General features: G+C 40.6%; 2 protein-coding genes and 1 pseudogene across 6 annotated transcripts in view; 2 read left to right on the forward strand and 1 right to left on the reverse strand.

The window, feature by feature from the left end:
- Positions 1–22177, reverse strand: part of LOC144290632 (uncharacterized) — a 25767-nt gene continuing 3590 nt past the window's right edge. Inside the window, exons 1-3 of one of the 5 annotated variants that reach the window (XR_013358219.1) lie at positions 9427–10001; positions 9180–9340; positions 8135–8992 (exon numbers count right to left, since the gene is read on the reverse strand). Coding sequence is in view for 2 of the 5 variants with exons in the window: in XM_077860052.1 (XP_077716178.1) it covers positions 8611–8720; positions 8907–8992 (196 nt within the window). In the remaining 3 variants the exon portion in view is untranslated. Of the gene's footprint in view, positions 7343–8134; positions 8993–9179; positions 9341–9397; positions 10018–22177 lie in introns of those variants that run through there. The other 4 variants (XM_077860053.1, XR_013358221.1, XR_013358220.1 and 1 more) reach the window with 4 other exon arrangements.
- LOC144290629 (olfactory receptor 7D4-like) lies at positions 16856–18702 on the forward strand. Its single transcript, XM_077860050.1, has one exon. The coding sequence runs from the start codon at positions 16905–16907 to the stop codon at positions 17838–17840; it is 936 nt and encodes a 311-aa protein (XP_077716176.1). The 5' UTR covers positions 16856–16904; the 3' UTR covers positions 17841–18702.
- LOC144291067 (zinc finger protein 639 pseudogene) overlaps positions 21045–22177 on the forward strand; it is a 2884-nt pseudogene continuing 1751 nt past the window's right edge.

Here is a 22177-nt window from a genome sequence, read left to right on the forward strand (position 1 = left end):
CAAAGTTTGATTAAGGTTTGGAGATTAGTTGATAGTACTTTATCAATGTTAATTTCCTAGTTTCAGTAATTATACTATGGTTACTTAAGATATTAACCTTATGGAAAGGTAGGTGAAAGATATACAGGAACATATGTCCTATTTTTACTACCTAAGTGCCTATATTTCAAAATGAGAATTTTATTTAGGATCCAGAGTTTTTAAATGACAGCTCTATGTTTTTAAAAGTTTAAGAAATTAGGTTGAGAAATACAGGAGAGGGGATCCCTGGGTGGCTCTGTAGTTTAGCGCCTGCCTTTCGCCCAAGGTGTGATCCTGGAGTTCCAGGATCCAGTCCCACATCAGGCTCCCTGCGTGGAGCCTGCTTCTCCCTCTGCCTGTGTCCCTGCCTCTCTCTCTCCGTGTCTCTCATGAATAAATAAATAAAATCTTAAAAAAAAAAGAAATACAGGAGAAACAATATGACAAAGATACATAAAAATCTGATAGAGATTTTAATGAAATGGGCATTTATAGAGATACACGGTTACTCACAATATTAAAAGTTAATTCACCTGGGCAGCCTAGGTGGCTCAGCGGTTTAGCGCTGCCTTCCACCTAGGGCATGACCCTGGAGACCTGGGATCAAATCCCACGTTGGGCTCCCTGCATGGAGCCTGCTTCTCCCTCTACCTGTGTCTCTACCTCTCTGTCTCTCTCTTTCTCATGAACAAAACTTTTTTAAAAAAAGTTAATTCACCAAAAAGCTTCAGCAATTCCAAAATGGTATATAGCTAATATAACACAGCTTTCAAAACAGGAAACATCAGAGCACCTGGGTGGCTCAGTCTGTTGAGCATCTGCCTTCAGCTCAGGTCATGACCAGGGTCTGGGGATTGAGCCCCACATTGGGTTCCTTGCTCATCAGGGAGTCTGCTTCTCCCTTGGCCCCTCCCTCTACTCATGCTTGCTCTCTCTCTCTCTGAAATAAATAAAACCTTTTAAAAAATGGATCAAATAAAAGCTACCATTAGAGTGGAACATTTTTAATACACCTCTCTCTGGAAAATAGACAAATGTTCAATAACCACAAAGGCCTAAGCAAAACAATCAGCTGGACCCAGAGACACAGAGCACTGCTGCTTGCAAACATTCTTTTCAAGCTTGCATGGAACCCTTCTGAAAACGGACCACATACAGGGCCAGAAAGAATATCTCAAACATGTCAAAAAATTAATATAATTCTGTAATGACAATGAAGCTTGGTTACAATCAATAACAAAAACATTGGGATGCCTGGGTAGCTCAATGATTTAGGGTCTGCCTTCAGCCCAGGGCGTGATCCTGGAGTTCCGGGATCGAGTCCTGCATCGGGTTCCCTGCATGGAGCCTGCTTCTCCCTCTGCCTGTGTCTCTGCCTCTCTCTCTGTGTCTCTCATGAATAAATAAAATCTTTTAAAAAAATAAAAATATTAAAAATACAACATATGGTGGAAATGTATTTTGAAACAATTGATGTCAAAGTACACACTGTAGTGCAAATTAAATATTTATAATTAAAAAGTAACAATTACTAATTATGCAAACTTTGTTAGAGATTCAGCTCTAGCAACAGAAATAGCCAAAGTTTCAAATGCTTATTTTATAGAAAAAAGGCTGAAAAATGGGCCATGCATTTGAATAAAAAACACAGGGGGACCTGAATGGCTCAGTTGGTTAAGCATCCAATCTCAGTTCAGGTCTTGATGTCAGGGTTGGGAATTCAAGCCCCACGTTGGGTTCCATGCTAGGTGTGGAGCGTACTTAAAAATAAATACATACATACAAAGAAAGTAGAATAGTTCAGCTACAACACTGCTTATTAATAGACCAAGACTGGCATAAAACAGATGGAAAAAGATATTCCATGCAAAACGAAACCAAAAGAAACCTGGGGTAGCATAATCAGACAAAATAGACTTCAATACAAAGACTGTAACAAGAAACAAAGGCCACTACAAAATGATAAAAGGTTCAATCAGGAAGAGGATAGGACATTTGTTAATATGTATTCACCCAACATAAAAGCACCTAAACATATAAAGCAAATATTAACAGACCTAAATATATAGCAATACAATAATATTAGAAGACTTCAGCATCCTACTTTAATCAATTGATATCTAGACACAAAATATCTAGATATCTAGACATACTGACCTTAATCGACATGTTAAATCAAATATACTTAAGATATATACAGAATATTCCATCCGAAAGCAACAAAACATATTCTTCAAACACATATGGAACATTCTCCAGGATAGATATGTCAGCCATAAAACAAGTCTTAGTGAATTTAAATAGATTAAAATCCTATCAGGCATCTTCTTTTCCAACTACAATGCTATGAAACTAGAAGTCAATTACAAGAAAACTGGCGGGTGGGGGAGAGTGGAGATATAAAAATGTGCTTTTACTTATTAATCAATGGGTCAAAGAAGAAATCAAGAGGAAAAAAATACCTTGAGACAAATAAAAACCGAAACTTATGGGATGCAGAAAAAAGAAGTTCTAGGAGGGAAGCAATAAATGTAACATCATGAAACAAAATCTCAAATCACCTCAAGAACCTATAAAAAACAAGTTAGTTAGATGTCAGTGAATTGGAAAAACAAATGGTGAAATTCCTGGAGACAACATTTTTTTTGTAGGTTTTTTTTACTGGAGTTCGATTTGCCAACATATAGCATAACACTTAGTGCTCGTCCCATCAAGTGTCCCCCTCAGTGCCTGTCACCCAGTCACCCTGTACCCCCGCCCACCTCCCTTTCCACTAACCCTTGTTCGTTTCCCAGAGTTAGGAGTCTCTCAAGTTTGTCACCCTCTCTGATATTTCCCATTCATTTTCTCTCCTTTCCCCTTTATTTCCTTTCACTATTTTTTTAGATTGCCCAAATGAATGAGACCATATAATGTTTGTTCTTCTCCAATTGACTTACTTCATTCAGCATAATACCCTCCAGTTCCATCCATGTTGAAGCAAATGGTGGGTATTTGTCGTTTCTAATGGCTGAGTAATATTCCATTGTATATACAAACCACATCTTCCTTACTGGAGACAACATTTAACCTACCAAGATTGATTCAGAAAATCTCAAAAGATTATTAGACTAGTGAGTAGAATCAGGAATAAAATTTCTACAAAATCCACAAATGGCAATTTACAATCATAAATCAAAAATGAGGTTATCATCTCATACCTGTTAGAATGGCTGTGAATTATACCAAACATTCAAATAAGAATGAATACCAATCTTTCTCAAACTGTCCTAAAAAATGAAAGAGGGAATATTTGCAAATTTGTTAGGAGGCCCGTTTTATGCTGGTACCAAAACCAGATAAGGATGCCACAAGAAAGGAAAATCACAGGCCAATATCTATTCCTGGTGAAGAGATGTGCAAAAATCCTTAACAAAATATTAGCAAAGTCAACAATACACTGAAAGGATCATACATACATCAGAGTGATCAGAGTGCCTGGGTGGCACAGTCAGTTAAGTGTCTGACTTTTGGTTTAGGCGCAGGTCATGATCTCAGGGTCGTGAGATTGAGCCCTACTACCAGGTCCAAGCTCAGCACAGAATCTGCTTAATACTTTCTCTCCCTCTCCCCCTACTCTCTCTCTAAAATAATAAATCTTTATTTAAAAAAAGGATCATACATCATGATCAAGTGGGACTTACTCCAGGGAGGCATTATTTAACATCTAGAAATCAGTTATGGGTGATACACTACATTAATGAAGGAAAAAATATTTGATAAACTTCAACACTGATTTATAATAAAATTCTCAACAAAGTGTACAGATGAAACATACCTCAACATAATAAATGCCACATATGACAAACCCCACAACTAACACCATACTTAATGGTGAAAAGCCAAAAGCTTTTCCTCCAATATTTGGAGAAAGATGAGGATGTCCACTCTGGCCACTTTTATTCAAGATAGTATTGGATGTTCTAGCTAGCAGGAAATAGAAAAGGCTTGTAAAATTGGAAAGACTGTTGCTCTCTGCCATGATATTACATAGAGAAAACCCTAAAGATACCACCAAAAAACTGTTAGAATAAACAAACTCAGTAAGGCTGCAGGATATAGAATCAATATAAAAAAGTCTGTTCCAGGGTGCCTGGGTGGCTCAGTTGGTTACTGTCTTTGGCTCAGGTCATAATCCTGGGGTTCTGGGATTGAGCCCTGCATCAGGCTCCTTGCTCTGTGGAGTCTGCCTCTCCCTCTCCCTCTGCCTCTGCCCCTCCCCTTACTCATGCTCTCTCTCTCTCTCTCAAATAAATAAACAAAAAGAAATCTTAAAAAAAGTCTGTTTTATTTCTCTGCACTAATGACCTTTCAGAAAGAGAAATTAAGGGGTACCTGGGTGGCTCAGTGATTGAGTGTCTGCCTTTGGCTCAGGTCATGATCCTGGGGTCTTGGGATTGAGTCCCGTATCGGGCTCTCTACAGGGAACCTGTTTCTCCCTCTGCCTATGTCTCTGCCTCTCTTTCTGTGTCTCTCATGAATAAATAGAAGAATCTTAAAAAAAATTAAAACAATTTACAATCATAAATCAAAAATGAGGTTATCATCTCATACCTGTTAGAATGGCTATTATTAAAAACATAAGAGGGACGTCTGGGTGGCTCAGCAGTTGAGCGTCTGCCTCTGGCTCAGGGCACGATCCCAGAATCCTGGGATTGAGTCCCACATCGGGCTCCCTGCATGGAGCCAGCTTCTCCTCTGCCTGTGTCTCTGCCTCTCTTTCTGTGTGTCTTTTGTGAATAAATAAATGAAATCTTAAATAAATAAATAAATAAGTAAATAAGAAATAACAACTGTGGGTAAGACTGTGGAGAAAAGGGAATCCTTGCGTGCTGTTGGAGGGAATGTAAATTGGTGCAGCACTATGGAAAATACCATGGAAGTACCTCAAAACACACCTGAGCACACTGTAGACACTTAATAAATGCTCACAAATGAGTCGACTCTTGGATAGATGTTCACCCCCTCTAATAGTTTACAAGTTCCCTAAGAACTGCCCTGGATTTTATTTTTTCCCTAAACACTAATCAAACATTCAAGCATTAACTAAGTAAGGGTATATCCTTCAGTAAATGTGTAAGTGAAGAAATTATTTTACTTTTACCTTCTACAAGACTCTCAAATCATTTATTTTTCTTTTCTATAATAATCATCCTCATCCAGGGGACCAAAGGGTCCATGTTTTAAAACTTATCCATCCTAAAAAAGAAAAAAATCCAACTCATGCATCCTAAGATCCTTTTTTAAAAAAAGATTTTATTTATTTATTCATGACAGACAGAGAGAAAGGCAGAGGGAGAAGCAGGCTCCACGCAAAGAGCCCGATATGGGACTTGATCCCAGGACAATGGGATCACACCCTGAGCCAAAGGCTGACGCTCAACCAGAGCCACCCAGGTGTCCCGCATCCTAAGATTCTATTCTGACTCTGTGCCCTCATTTTCATTTTTCCTGAAGTTCATTCCCAAAGTGGGAGTTAGTGGATTCTATTTAAGTTGTAAATGGAATCAAATCATTCATAGGCTTTGGCACTTCCGAAGTGTCCCTGGCCTTAGAATATTGGCTAGACTGCCTCACTTGTTCCCCTAGTCCTGTCCTTGCTCTCCACTCTATCTCCCAACACTTGCTGTCTGCTCATCTTCTGCCAACACTCTTGCCTCAGTTCCAGAAATACACTAAGCTTCCAACTAGGCTATATTTTGCTCATAAAGTTCCCTTCATCTGACATTTTTATCTATTCTACAAATCCTCAGCCCTAATAAAAAACCTGCTTAGGTAAATCCCACTCACTTTTCCCTTCACGACATAAATATCAGTCCTTCCCAATAGATATTACCACCTCATATTAACCCATTCTATGTTCCTGTCATAAATGTGCCAGTTATTCATCTGAAACCTGTATTCCCAGGTAGACTGTAAGCCCTGTGGTGGCAAGTACTACGTCAGTTTTGATGGCCATTGTTTCCCTGTCCCTGCCACACGACCTAGCTTTAACGGGAATTAATTCCTTTTAAGGGAATTCAATGACCCTTTGTGGAACATGAAACAATTGCAACTCACCACCAAAAGCATTACAGTATGGTACGTAAAAAGAAAAGGAAGACAAAAATAGAGTTACAACAGGAAAACCATTTAAGTCCCACACAATACAAGATAAAGCAAAATACTATACTGCTGCGAAGGCAGATAAAAATGGATAGGATATTCTTTTTTTTTTTTTTAAGATTTTTATTTATTTATTTATTCATGAAAGACACAGAGAGAGGCAGAGACACAGACAGGCAGAAAGAGAAGCAGGCTCCATGCAGGGAGCCTGACTCGGGACTTGATCCCGGGACTCCAGGATCACGCCCTGGGCCAAAGGCAGGTACCAAACCGCTGAGCCACCCAGGGATTCCCAGGATATTCTTTTTGAAACAAGTATATAAGCAATAAAAATAAATTTATTCCTTATTTTTCTCCATAATTTTTAGAAGTTCTTAAATAGGTGATTCACAAACTGCTCTGTGTCACAAGAATTATCTAACAGAATTTACAGTATCTACCAAAAAGTATGTATACTTGTCCTGACTGAGAAAACCAAGCTGAAAAGCTTACCCTTACCTTGAAACACATCCCCACAAAAATTATATACAAAAGTTTATTCATGCATGTTATTAACAGAAATGAAGCAATTGTTAGAAAGATTCCTGTGACATAAGATATTCTGAGTCTCATCCCATATATAACTTTTCACATATCAAAATCTCATCCCATATGTTACTTTTCTTATGCCAAAGGAAAAGTCTATCTTTAAAACAGAGTGCTCTGGTGATCACTAACAAGCAAGCAATCAAGCCTGGCATCCGAGGGATGGTATAAATTTAAGTGTTCCTGAAAGAATGCAACTTGATTGGGATGCCTGGGTGGCTCAGTGGTTGAGCATCTGCCTTTGGTTCAGGGCGTGAACCTGGAGTCCTGGGATCTAATCCCACATTGGGCTCCCTGCATGGAGCCTGCTTCTCCCTCTGCCTGTGTCTCTGCCTCTCTCTGTGTCTCTCATGAATAAATAAATAAAATCCTTAAAAAAAATAGAATGCAACTTGATGCACAAAACAGTACCTATCGAGTATTTGGAAGTGATGTTTTGAAGCCTCTACACCAGGAACTGGCACAATTTGGTCGGTCATAGGCCTGACTGGTAAACAGTTTTCTTGGAACACACCTACCTGTTTGTTGCCTCAGTTCTGTGACTGCTTGCACAGGACAAAGGAACAGGTGAGTCATTCTGACATCTTATGGCCTGTAGAGAGAGCATCAAGTAATTACTTTCTGGACCTTTTCAGAGAAAACGTTTTGCCACCCTCTAGTCTGGACCCAATTACCAGTTGACAGAAAATACAAAAAATGGAAGAAACACCTAAATATACTGTGAAAATAAAGTCCAAAATTTCAAAATGTGTGACTTTCTAAAAGAATATAGATGACTCATAAAAAGTCACTATAATGTATAAACAACAGGGAATAGTATAGGTCAAAAAAGGCTAAAAGGCTGAAAAAAATCACCATATATAAACCATGACTGGGTCCTCGGTCCAAAAATCACCAAAAACATAAGTTAGAACAATGTGGGGGGGAGGATCCCTGGGTGGCGCAGCAGTTTAGTGCCTGCCTTTGGCCCGGGGGCGCAATTCTGGAGACCTGGGATCGAGTCCCACATCAGGCTCCCGGTGCATGGAGCTTGCTTCTCCCTCTGCCTGTGTCTCTGCCTCTCTCTCTCTCTCTCTCTCTGTGACTATCATAAATAAATAAAAATTAAAAAAAAAAGAACAATGTGGGGGAAGTTCAGCTTGTACAGAGTAGTCGTAAGATGGCATTATCATCTTTAATTTTCCTGGGTCAAAGAAAGAACATGCTTTTAGTAGGATGTGTTTATTTTTACAAGATACATTACCAAGTATTTAAAGGTCAAGTATGATATATGCATTTAATTTTTAACTTATGCTCTCAGTTCAACAATAAAATGCACTCAGTTACCTACAGAGAGAGCAAACATGCAAAATGGTAAAAAGAAGTGAAACCACTATAACAAACATTCGCTGTACTGGATGTTCAATTTTTTATTCAAAAAGATTTTTTAAATTCAAATTCAATTAGTCAACATATAGACATCATTAGTCTCCAACATAGAGTTCAACAATTCATCAGTTGTATATAACACCCAGTGGTCATCACATCACATGCTCTCCTTACTACCCATCACCCAATTACTCCCTCCCCCACCCACCTCCCCTCTGTCAACCCTGTTTATTTCCTAGTTAAGAGTCTCTCATGGTTCTTCTCCCTCTCTGATGACTTCCCATTCATTTTTTCCTCCCTTCCCCTATGATCCTCTGCATTGTTTCTTATATTCCACATGAGTGAAACCGTGTAATTGTATTTCTCTGACTTATTATGCGTGTTCGAATTTTGCTCAAAGTTTCAGGTTTTAGAGAAGGAAAATTAAGGGTAAAAACCACTCTTAGTCTAAACATCTCTTTAAGGGTAAACTCCATTATTCCAAAAGTAGTGTCATAAAGCCCCCATATTTTTCTCCTGGAGGTCCTTTTTGTGATGGTTTGTCGGGGATGCACTGGCCCAGGATGTTCTGAGTACCAAAAGCAGAGTATTCTTGCTTTCATCTAGAAAAATGACTTATGGTTCACACATATTCGTATTTATGTACAGAAAAATGCACACCCTTGAACCTAACAAGTCTCTTTTCATTCTACCTGGAGGTAACTTCAAAAAGAAACAACAGGCAAAGACAAGGTCAACGCTTCCCAGAAACCTCTTGGTTAGGAGAGGAGGAAAGGCCCATTGCTCACCGGAACAAGCCAGGAGCACCAGAGTCCTGAGAACCGCAGGGCCTGGCCGGGGCCACCTGCCTCGCTCAGCGGAAATTCGCTTCCTTCTGGAAAAGAGTCAAAAAGGTTACTTGAAGCATCTGAACAAGGAAGGCACCGTGGCTCCAAAACACTCCGCAGGCGCGCCCTCCGCCGCACTTCCGGGCCCTGCCCAATGGGGGCACGAACGGCCGCGAAAGGCGGAGGCTCAGGGAACCTGGCCCCCTACAAAGGCCCCTTGGAGACTGGGTGCACCTGTCCTTTAACGCCCTCCTTGGGCAGCCCCGGTGGCGCAGCGGCTTAGCGCCACCATAAGTCCGGGGTGTGATCCTGGTGACCCGGGATCGAGTCCCACGTCGGGCTCCCCACAGTGATCCTGCTTCTCCCTCTGCCTGTGTCTCTGCCTCTCTCTCTCTCTCTGAATAAATAAATAAATAAATCTAAAAAAAAAAAAAAATTAACGCCCTCCTTACATCCGGGCTTTCCTTGGATGTGGCCTCACCGACAGTTCAGCCCCACGACCTACAAGTCTCCCTGTCAGGAGCTGCGCAGCCGTACAGAGACCGCGGGGAACCAGTGACGTCACTTCCGCTTCCTGCGTCTTGCAGTAGGCGCGGGGCTCCAGCTGGGACCGCAGGCACCTTAAGACGTTTTCACGCTGGGAAATCGTAGTTTGGTCCTCTGTGCGTGCTGAGGGTCCAGGACGGGAGCAGAGGGCAGGGACAGATGCCAGGGGATAGGATGGGGCTGGAGCCAGGCCTGTGCTGTGTTGGGAGTCTGGAGGGCTAAGGTGGGGGTAGGGGGCAGGGGCTTGCCTCAGAGGATGCTTTGTTAATAAGTAATTGGGGGGGGGTACCCGCTTTACCTTAAAAATTCTCCTCAAACCCTAGATTCTGTACAGATTTCCTAATTTTCTAAATGTATATATTTTTTAAAGACTTTATTCATAAGAGACACAGAGAGAGGCAGAGGGAGAAGCAAGCTCCCTGTAGGAATCCTGATGCAGGACTCAATCCCAGGACCCTGGAATCACGACCTGAGCCAAAGGCAGGGCTCAACCACGGAGCCACGCAGGCCCCCTTAAATGCATTACTTTCAGTGACATTTTAAGGATGTATTTTAGTGGAATGGTGGCGTGAGATTAATTTTTCCTTTTACTTAATAAATAAACCCTACTGTAATATTACCTATTGATAAGCTATCCTTGACATATTCATTTGAAATTCCATTCTTGTTAATATAGTAAATTCCTCTATATACACTTGCATTTGTTTCTGTTTTTTATTTTTCAGATTTTGCCATACAATCCAGGGCTTCCCATAGTAAGTTGTATGGAACAGCATCAATTCCAAGCATTTTCAGTTATTCAGCTATGGTTCTAAGGTTTCTACCAAACTCAAAAAAGTTTCATGAGTGATGTGGATTTCAGTGGGTGGTAGTGGTGGAGTTAATAATAGTCTTTTTAGATCCTGGTTTGTTAGCACATTTACTGAGAATGGTTTATGTGTGTTATCAAGTATGTTTTACGCATCTCTTGAATTCATAACTGTTTTTGCTGCATTCATGTTTCTTTCTGTATAACGTATTTCATTTTCAGGTAGCCAAGGGAGTCTTTCGAAAAAAATCTATTTGCCTTGCCTTGAAACATTCTCTTCAAAATCTAGATTACTTACAGATTTCCTATTTTCTTTCTTAATGTGTTAGTTTTAATGACATTTTAATATTTATTCCTCCAAGCTTGTATTTTGTGTGTGGTATGGGATAATGGGTCCATTTTTACTTTTTATCCAGAAAAGGAAATAGTTTTATTGTTAAACTATCCTTGACATACTTATCTGAAATTCCACTTTTATTAAACAGTGGAATACTCTATATACACTTTGTTAGTTTCTAGATTTTTCTATGACAGCAATATATACTTAGGGTCATATCGCTTTTTTTTTTACTATAATTTTATACTGAGTGGTAATTGAGCAGTAAAAATATAATGGCAGTTAATGGTTCTGCTCAAGGTTCTTCAGAGACATAAAATTTTTATGAATTTACTTATATAGCTATTATGATTTTGTGTTTTGCAACAGCTATATTGAGATATAATTCGTGTATCAGTTTACTTTTTTAAAAAAGATTTTTAAAAATTTATTTATTCATGAGAGACACAGAGAGAGAGAGAGGCAGAGACACAGGTAGAGGGAGAAGCAGACCCCACAAAGGGAGCCCGATGTGGGACTCGATCCCAGGACCTCAGGATCACGCCCTGGGCTGAAGGCAGGCGCCAAACTGCCGAGCCACCCAGGGATCCCCAAAATTTTACTCTTTTAAAAGTATACTGGTCCATGTTTTTTTTTAGCATGTTCAAAGAGTGATGCAAGCATTGCATTTTCGAACCTTTGCATCACTCTGTAAGCATCCTTGGCTGTCCAACCTTATTTTCCTCTTCCCTAACCTCTAAACATCCACAAATCTTTTTTTCTCTATTGATTTGTATTGTATAGTCATTTCATGGAAATGAAATCATACAGTCTTTTGTCAATCATTTCTTTTCACTAAGTATGCCTTTCAAGGTTCATATGCTTTGTAGTATACAACGATTTTATTTATTTATTTGAGAGAGCATGTGCCTGTGCATGCTTGTGTAGGAGGAGAGGCAAAGGAAAAGGGAGAGAGAGAGAATCTCAGGCAGACTCCTCACTGAGCACAGAGGCTGACTCAGAGCTTAATCCCAGGACCCTGAGATCATGACCTGAGCCAAAATCAAGAGTTGGCAGTTTAACCAACTGAGCCACCCAGGCACCCCCATCATTTCTTTTTATTATTGGTGAATGATATTCCATTGTATGGGTATATTTTATTTATTCATCAGTTGATGAACATTTGGGTTGTTTCATTTTGTGGTTACTAGGAGTGTGTGTGTGTTTTTTTAAATGTATGCTCTATGCCCAAAGTGGGGCTTGAACTCCACGACCCTGAGACCAAGAGTTGCAGGGTCTATGGACTAAGCCAGCCAGGCGCCCCCTGTGGGTATTAGGAGGAATATTGCTATGAAAATTCATGTGTATCTTTTTGTGCATAAGTCTTTTTAGTTCCCTTGGGTATTGTTTAGTGCTTGCCAGAAAACAACACACACACATATACATACATTTCCCCCCTAGACTCCAAGTTTCTGTCAGTCTGGGCCTCATAAGGTATTTTGAAGGGTGTGACAGGGTTGCAGCTGTGCCCATGGTGGGTATGGGAGGGGGGTCAACTCTTTGCCAAATAGAGCAGGAGGTGGCAGGTTTTTGAGGGGCTCTGTCCAGGGCTCATTTGGGATGTGGGTTGTGGTCAGGCTAGAGAATTTGTTTTGTAGTTGGGATCTACTTTCTGAGAATTTAGGGCACTATGAGCTGGAAAAAAGTTAGGGCCAAGTGCAGATACCTGTCAGTTTTATCTGTAAGCTTGGTGGGGGGTAGGGGGGAGTGGCTTTTAAGTAGATTCCTTTCAAAGAGTAATACACAGTACAAATTTAATCCAGTGATAAATACTCAGTTTGTGTATGTAATATTTAGTACTAGGCAAAAACTGATGAGTGACAGATCTAATGTTAGACAGGTCTGAACTCCAAAGACCATTCTAATTCTACTATTAACATTAGTGTGATTGGCTAATGCATGCATTTATACATTTATTAACTGCTAGATTCTATGTACTGGTATGACATTTGAAACAAAATGAAGGCCCAATGTTCATAGAATTTACGTTTTATTGGGAGAAAGAAAATATATATAAATAAAGAGTAATAATGGAGTTTCTTATAAGTGCTAATAGAAAAAGTAAAGACTATATAGGAATCCTATTTTATTATATGGGGGGGGATCAGTTGAGTGACAATCCAGGTGCAGCACAGCTATTCTCTGCAAAATTCAGACCTTACTCTACAAATTCTGTAGATCAATAGGATGCTTCCCCCACCCCTGGGGCAAGGGGGGGAGGGGAACTGTAGTGAAATTAAAAGTTTCACATGCACCTAATTGGCAGCTAAACTTTAATTAGATTTTATGGTGCTCCCTGTCTGTCACAAAGGGGAGAGACTATGGTATCTTTAACAAATTTACGGAGGACAAAAGCAAGCCTATCCCCATCCTGGCCTTGGCTGTATTAGTCTCCAAGGGGCCCAGAACAGGTAGCCCTAAGAGATGTCATCACTGGAACATGAGCAAAAAGGAGAGTCAAAGCTGCACTTGGTATTGTCAGCACCAATCCTACAGTCCTTCACTTCTCACTGTGGCTCCTACTTCCTAAGGACAGTCCTTCCCAACTGCTGACCTTCATAATCACAAATACACTTTCATGGACACTGTACATAGTGTTGCTAATGGGGGGCAGCCCAGGTGGCTCAGCGGTTTAGCGCCACCTTCAGCCCAGGGCGAGATCCTGGAGACCCAGGATCGAGTCCCACGTCAGGCTCCCTGCATGGAGCCTGTTTCTTCCTCTGCCTGTGTCTCTGCCTCTCTCTCTCTCTCTGAGTGAATAAATAAAATCTTTAATGCTAATGAGGTGGATTATAGTAAACCCTGTATTGGGTCACCCAATTTTCCCTTCAGAATTATGGCTTATTCTCCAGGTTCAGGGAGTACAGCCATCTAACAGCTCTCAGCCTTTAGCCTGCTGAGAACTGTCCTCAGCTAAATGAAGTGACTCACTTACCCACTCAGGTCTTCTGCTGGGGGAGCATAACTGCCTGACAGCTATCTGTATTCACCACCATATTTCCTCTGAGGATACTCCTGGCTGCTCCAACCCACTGACTGATCACAGCTGGACACCAGTGCATGCCCACTGCCATGCTCACACAACGACACTGATGACCAGGGCCAGTTAACTCTGCCAAGAGGGTGTCTCCTCTTTCTGGCATAACAGACCTCAAGTGCCAGGCACCTGGATAACTTCAATAGTACCTTGGCCATGTATCTGGAAGTGCTACTCTTTTAGGTGTCAAGACCTCTAAACATGCTGAGACCAGACTGGAGGAGACCTGAAGCAAATACTGCCAAATTGGCTCACTGGGCATGACATTATACAGGGCTGCTTCTACCAACAAGCCTTGATTTCTGGACCCACATATCCCATGTTTTTGAGTTAGAGTACATTGTGATTGTCACTGACTTAGAATGTACATGCATCCTATGAATTGTGTAGCCAGAATATCTACTGTATGCAAATGTCTATTCTAAATGTGATCATAGTCTTTGAAATTAAACTGTTGCATATTTTCCATTAAATAATTTTTTAACACCATACTCCACAATTTTTTTTCTGCATGGTTCTACCTCTGTCCTCATCTTTCCTGACAAACTTCATAGGAGATTTATATTGGCACCTCTGTTTCCTCAATACTCACTCATCAACCCCGTCTATCTGGATTGTTTATGCACCTACCCTTTGGAGGTAAAAAATGGCGCCCTCCCTAATACCAACAAAGGCCTGCGTGTCATCGGCAAATGTCAAGGGATATTTTCAGTCCTCATTTAGTTAGTCCTTTCAATAGAACCAAAACTATTAACCACTCTGCTTTTCATCAGAAAGGACCTCTTTGCCCCCATGACACTGTGGACTAAGTGATCTTTGAAATCTCCAAAGATTCTTCAAGGAATGAACATCCCATGAAATTGATTTCCTGTTTTGGGTTCGTGCAGGTATTAAATGTTTCTTAGGGGATATTTTCTCATTTTAAGTCAAACTAAAGAAAGAAGAATTTCATTTTTGAGAATATCCCTTCACCGTTGCCCACTGCTGCCTACACAGATATGACCGAACATTTTCCATTCTTTCATCTTTGTATCCTAAGGGACCTGAATTGTTTGCAGTGAGGAAAGTCAGAAGAACAATTTATTCAATGAGGACCTTTGAGAATTCAGTCACTGAGATGATAACATGTCCTGTTGCCCCTTTCCTGTAATTCACTGATGGCAGCCTAGGGGAAAACCCAAATGGGCTCTCCTGGGACAGACTGCAGAGAAGAGTAAGCTTCAGTGATAACCATCAGAGAGGGCAGGATCATTGCTTCCCAGTCAGAGTTGGAGGACTATGGAGGAACAGGACAAGAAAGTGGGCACTGGGTTTACCTCTAGAGTAATGAGACTGGAACAGTCCCATATTTAGGAAGTCTCTGTAGTTTGAAGGTACTTTACTTGGTACTTAAATAAGTCTTTCCCAGATCTAGTTCTGCTTCCTGCTCTTTCAGAATCGAGACAGTTTCCAGTAAGAGTTATTTTCCAGTGAGTCTCTTCCTCTTTATTCTTTCCCATGAATTCTAGGCTCCTGTTCCATTATGTGTATTATGTGTGATGTGTTGTCCTCTTTGTTCCTCAAGTGTTTGGATTTTTCTGTTATATTCTCTAACTCTTTTTGCTGGCAGATTTGTCTTACTGATAGCACTTGGTAGTTCTGTATTGTTGTTTTTCTGTAGTGTCCACAATATCTCTACACATATTGTAATCATTTCTGACATTTGGTCTTCAAGTTAATATCCATTTCCCATCTTACTAATCTCTATACACATTCAAGAGAATATTGAGTGATTGAGTTGGAGTAGACTGTATTGGCTTGCTCACAAATTTAACAGAAATAATTTAATGTAGAATACTCTATTGGCTGATTTTTTCAAAGTAATCTCTATGCCAAGCAAGGGGGCTCAAGCTCATGACCCAGAGATCAAGAGCTGCATGCTCTATTGACTAAACCAGCCAGGCACCCCTTGGTTGGTTGCAGTTTTAAACAACTATTTTTTATTGGATTAAGAAAGTGACCCAAGTGTTTTTGTTTGTTTGTTTTGTTTTGTTTAGCAAGAGGTTCTTCTTAGGCAGCTAATGACAGTACTGGTTCTTACATTTTCTGAAATAATTTTTCTATTGTGATTATGGTTATGATTGCTCTTCACGTCTCTATTTTTGTGATGCACACTTTTAGCAAACATCCCAGCATTAATGAGCTTTCCATTTCTAAAATAATTGTGTTACTTGTTTAGGATATATTACTTTTACTATTCTTGAATAGATATGACAGCATTGTATTTAACTTTACTATTCTGTTTTTTTCCCTGTCTATATTTAGTTATATGATGATCTTGAAGATTCCTGTTTAGTGTTCTGGTATATACTACTTTTGGTCTCAATCATTATTATATGCCCAATATTTCATGTGTTGAACACCTAGTATGTGTAGGTACCATGTAAATCTTTAGAAAGACAATGGAGAGCAAAACCAGTCACAACCTCTGACCTACAAATAAAATCACCAAGTGAGAGAGGCACATTAAGGAATAGTACAGGATGCTCCACTTTTGCTCCCCACATACTCTGTCCCTCCTGAACTTCACTGTCTGCTCTCCATCTCACTGGCCTCTCAAATCCCTTCCATTACCAAGCTCACCCAACCCTAGGGAAAGGGCAAATTCTGTTCTCTGCACCTGAAATACCTGCTCTTTCCTTATTTTCCTTTATTAACAATTACTTGAGCATTCTGAATCCCCACAAAGAAGTTAATAGTAGTAACCACATATTTAGAATGAAATATAGTAAGAGCATAGTTCAGCTCTTCAAATTAAGGGTATTTGAGTTGCGAATCCACATTGATAATTAGTATAGAGATATCTGAATAATGGAGATTAACAAAGAAAGACTTTTGATGTCTTCACTTATTTCGAATGGTCATACCATGAAGAAATTGGTTTATGTCCATGGCCTCAAATAGAATTAGATCAGTGAATAGGAGATAAAAGGAGATGTCTGCTAAATTTTTAAAAGGATACCTAAGTACATTTAGATTGAAAATGAGCTACCATTTGGCTAAGTGAATGACTCTTTGCCTTTGGAAGAATGAATGGAGGGTGAAGGATATCCACCTAAAGGTGGTATTGTAAGGTGATGACTGGCTGATGTGCCAGTTGGCTATTCACTGAAGATTGCTTTCAGTTCCTTCTCCAGCAGGCACATCAGCTACATGGAAGCAGGAAACCATACCAGAGTGTCAGAATTTTTCCTCCAGGGCCTCTCAGATGATCCAGAACTGCAGCCCTTCCTCTTTGGCTTATTTCTCTTCATGTACCTGGTCACCATGCTGGGAAATCTGCTCATCATCCTGGCTATCCTCTCTGACTCCCATCTCCACACTCCCATGTACTTCTTCCTCTCCAATCTATCTTCTGTTGATATCTGTTTCATCTCTACCACTGTCCCAAAGATGCTGGTAAACATCCAGACACACAGCAAAGACATCTCCTACACTGGATGCCTCATTCAGGTGTATTTTTTTATGATTTTTGCCGGGATGGATGGTTTCCTCCTGACCGTGATGGCCTATGACCGGTTTGTGGCTATCTGCCACCCCCTGCGCTACACAATCATCATGAACCCACGGCTGTGTGGCTTGCTGGTTCTGATGTGTTGGTTTATCATTTTCTGGGTCTCCCTGATTCATGTCCTACTGGTGAGGCAGCTGACCTTCTGTCCAGGCACAGAAATTCCACATTTCTTCTGTGAAGTGGTTCAGATCCTCAAGGTGGCCTGCTCTGACACCCTCATCAATAACATCTTCTTGTATGTGTCCACTGTCATATTGGGTGTGTTTCCTCTCAGTGGGATCTTCTTTTCATACTCTCTGATTGTCTCCTCTTTAATGAAAATGTCCTCTGCAGCAGGAAAATATAAAGCATTTTCCACTTGTGGGTCTCACCTCTCTGTGGTCTCCTTGTACTATGGGACAAGCCTGGGGCTCTATTTCAGTCCTTCTGCAACTCATTCTTCCCAGAGCTCCATTGGCTCAGTGATGTATACTGTGGTCACCCCCATGCTGAATCCCTTCATCTACAGCCTGAGAAATAAGGATGTGAAGGGCGCCCTGGCAAGACTCCACAGTCGAGGAACCCTTTGTATGTGATGGGCCACTGGCTTCAGAACCAAGGGGACATTGTGTATTCAGAAGTCACTTTACTTGTTAAAAAGAATTTTGAAAGAAATGAGTTTGCAGTGAAGAGTAGAGTAACAGAAGCTATCAGCATTTCTCCTCCATTCCCAGGGATCCCAGGGATTTCACTTTCTCCATTGCATACCAATCTGACTGCCGATGCTCAGCAACAGGTACATGGGGTAAGAAGTAACAGGGAATTATGATCCACCAAGGACTGCATTTGATGAAGAGGTGTGAAGTACACCATCTTCTTCACCAATTAGCTAGAATAATTCTCATATTTCCATTTTGTGCCACTTTCCAATATTTCCTCACAGGATGAAAACTGTGCTTAGTTTTTGTGGGAGCTGACTTAGGGCATACTTTATTGGATATATTTCCTTCCCTGTATTACTTCTCTTCTCCCTAACCCATGTGCTTGTTCCTTGCTTCTTCCAGTAATGTGCTTGCTAATGAATCACTGGCTCAGTGTCTTCTTCTGAGGAACCCAAAGAAAGTGAGGTAGTAAAGATTGTGATGGGTATTAAAACAACATCATGGATGGAACTAATGACTTTTGGGACAAAACCAAACTGAACAAAAACCAAGAATTCAATACATACATAATTAGATCCTCAAATTATTGAAAAAAAACACAATCTTTCAGCAATATTGGGGTAGCTTTGACTCACTTTGATTCCACTACATTTCAAGCTATGTTTAATTATTGACTGTGTGCAAATTGAGGAGGAGACCAAAGAGGTAAATATGATTGCCGTACAAAATTGTGAGCATAATAATATTGGTGTGTAAAAGAGCCTGTTGAAAAGAAGGTAGGGCAGCCCAGGTGGCTCAGCGGTTTAGCATTGCCTTCAGCCCAGGGTGTGATCCTGAGGTCCCGGGATCGAGTCCCACATCGGGGTCCCTTTGTGGGGCCTGCATCTCCCTCTGCCTGTGTCTCTGCCTCTCTCTCTCTCTTGCTCTGTGTCTCTCATGAATAAATAAAATCTTAAGAAAAAGGTAAAAGTTTTCAACTCAAGTAATTCCAGAGAATATATTTATTTAATGAAATTACTGAGGTAAAATTTGCATACCACGAATTTCACCCATTCAAAATGTAAATTCAGTAATTTCAGTAAACATAGTTATGCAACCATTGCCACAATGCAGTTTTAGAACATTTCTATCACTCCAAAATTTCCCTTGGTCTCCAGTTGCAGTTAATGTCCACTCCCACCTCAGTCCTAGGCAATACCTTATCTGCTTCCTATCTCTAGAAATTGGCTTTTTCTAGATATGTTATGTAAATGTAATCATACAATATATGGGTTTTTGATTCTGGCTTCTTTCACTTAGCATAATGGTTTTTGAGGGTTATCTATGTGGAAAACATACACCAGTATTTTGTTTCTTATAACTGCAGAGTAATACTCAAACATATAAATATACCTCTGTTTATTCATTTATCAGCAGGTAGACACTTGGATATTGCAGTTTGGGTTATTATGAATAAATCTGTTATGAACTTTTGTATGTATCTCTGTATTGATGTGTATTTTCATTCCTCTGGGGTAGATAACTCATGGTGTAATTACTGAGTTACATGGTAAATTGATGTTTCATTTTTAAGAATCTGCTAAACTTTTTTTCAAAGTGGCTCCACTATTTTACATTCCCATGACCAATGAACAATAAATAGTTCCACATTTCCCACATCACCAACACTTGGGATTCAGCAAAAACTTCTAACAGGAGAGTACACTTGAGGATTGAGTTAACAAACAATCAGTAGAAATTCAACTGAAGAATGGGTTTGGGTAGGAAGTAGAGAGGAGAGTTGGAACAAGAGGAGAAAGGAACCACATACACATAAACATGGAAAATTTGAGATTAAGGCATTTCAGGAGGATATATGGAACTGATGACTGAGTTATTAGAAATAAGCCTAGATATGTGGATAGAGGACAGACTATTGAGAATCTAATTTGAGGGATGCCTGGGTGGTTCAGTTGGTTAAGCATCTGATCAACCTAAGATCAGATCTTAGATCTTAGTGTTGTGAGATCAAGCCCTGCATTGGCTTCATGCTGGGCATGAAGCCTGCTTGAGATTTTCTCTCTCCCTCTGTCTTTTCCCTCTCCTCCCCATTGTGCTCTAGGAATAAAAAAAAAAAAAAAAGAGAGAGAGAGAGAGAGAATCTAATTTGACAAATTAAGGACTTTGAAAGCAATGGAGCACTATGGCCATGCTGTAATCACAGATATAGTATGAGGACCTTAGGATTGCTCTTAATGGGAAAAATTAGTGGCAGAGGGAACAGTTTGGAGACTGCTGAAGGGGAGAGAAGATGGGGACCTGACCTGACCAGTGGCAATAGATGGGCAGATTTTGGAAGAAAGGTGTACTAATTTCCTATTGATGCTGTAACACATTGCCATAAGTCTAGTGGCTTAAAACTATACAAATTTATTATTTTACATTTCTGGAAGTCAGAAGTCTAAAATGCATCAGCAGGACTGTTTTCTTTCTGGAGGTGCTGAGGAAGTCTCTTTCCTTGCCTTTTCCAAATTCTAGGCCCCCTCCATTTGTGGGAGTTTTGGAATTCAGGTATAAAGCCCCGTTATAGCCCAAGAACAAGGAGGAACATTTTGAGAAGGCAGACCTATGCCCAGATGTTCGGCTTGTTGACCATGGTCCCACTCACATACCTGGAAATAGCCACATCCCCATGTGGACTTGACTATAGTCCCATTTGGCCTTGGCACTAGCACTATCCCTCAGACTCCAGAAGGAGACACATCCACCCATGCCTCTCAGATAATAGGCCTCTAAGATGCAGACCTTGAGCAGCCAGCCTATAATCCAGTTCCAGCCTCTCTCAGCTATGTCCATCTGTGACCCTGAAGGCAGGCCTGTTGACTGGTCTGATTGCAGATCTTGAAGCAGCCCCATGCCCAGCTCCAGACAGTCTGAGCCATGATGTAGAAGGAATCATGCTCACCCAAGGACCCAGGGGGAGACTCATCCATCAGTGCCCACTGAGGCAATCTACAGAACTTGGTCATGTAGACCCTAAGGCAGTTCTATGACATGGCTCCAGCCCCTCACCTGTGTTGGGCCATTCACGCATGCCTAGTGAGAGAGCCATACTTTTCCACACAACTTGGAAAATAGCCACTGTGGATCCTGAAGAGAATGCTTGCCCCAGTGCCAGCCCTACTGACCAAGGCCCAGAAGGCAGTTCTGTCTACCCAGAAAAAGTCCATTTCCCTACTAATTGGATTTCCACAGATTATATTACAGATCCAGAAGCAGCTGTATTACATGGCTCCAACACAACTCAACTATGGTCCCAGAGGCAAAACCACCAGCCCTGAAACCCAGCAGGAGGTCTTTATGTAGTGAAAGCAGCCTCCAAAGACTGAAAGAAGTGTTTTCTCCTTCAAATGCATAGACCCTAATACCAATACCACCTGTCTGCATACTCTACCAGCTGACCTGTGAAGAATTCCAAGCTGAACATTTACTGCAGTTACATGCAACAAATATTACCTACCATGAAATATTAAAACATATAAAGCTACCATAATCAAGAATGAGGTATGTACATATATATGACTAGTACATAAGATAGATATTTATAAGAATTTATAACTGATAGATATTTATAAGAATTGTTTTTTATTTTTTATATATTTTTTAAAGATTTTATTTATTTATTTATGAGAGAGAGAGAAAGAGAAAGAGAAACGCAGAGACACAGGCAGAGGGAGAAGCAGGCTCCATGCAGGGAGCCCAACGTGGGACTCAATCCCGGGTCTCCAGGATCATGCCCTGGGCCAAAGGCAGCGCTAAACTGCTGAGCCACCGGGGCTGCCCAAGAATTGTTTTTTAAATAAGGGTGGAATTCCTATTCAGTATGCCAATTAGCTTACCAGTAAGTGGTACTAAAACAATTAGCCATGTGTTCTGGAGAAAAATTGTCACTGGATCCACTACCACACACTACATGTCAAAATATATTCCATGCAGATTAGAGATTTAAAGATCTTTAAATATATTTAAGAAAAAATTATAAAATCTGAATAAGATATAGTTTAAAAAGGGTTAAAATCAAGGCAGATAGTCTTTTTTTTTTAAGATTTATTTATTTATGATAGACATAGAGAGAGAGAGAGAGGCAGAGACACAGGAGGAGGGAGAAGCAGGCTTCATGCCGGGAGCCCGATGTGGGACTCGATCCCGGGACTCCAGGATCGCGCCCTGGGCCAAAGGCAGGCGCCAAACCACTGAGCCACCCAGGGATCCCCAAGGCAGATAGTCTTTTA

The sequence above is a fragment of the Canis aureus genome, chromosome 19, assembly GCF_053574225.1.
Source record: "Canis aureus isolate CA01 chromosome 19, VMU_Caureus_v.1.0, whole genome shotgun sequence".
NCBI classification, from domain to species: Eukaryota; Metazoa; Chordata; class Mammalia; order Carnivora; family Canidae; genus Canis; species Canis aureus.

Coding starts and splice junctions, on each gene's coding strand:
- LOC144290629 (XM_077860050.1), top strand. CDS start 16,905: ATGGAAGCAGGAAACCATACCAGAGTGTCAGAATTTTTCCTCCAGGGC.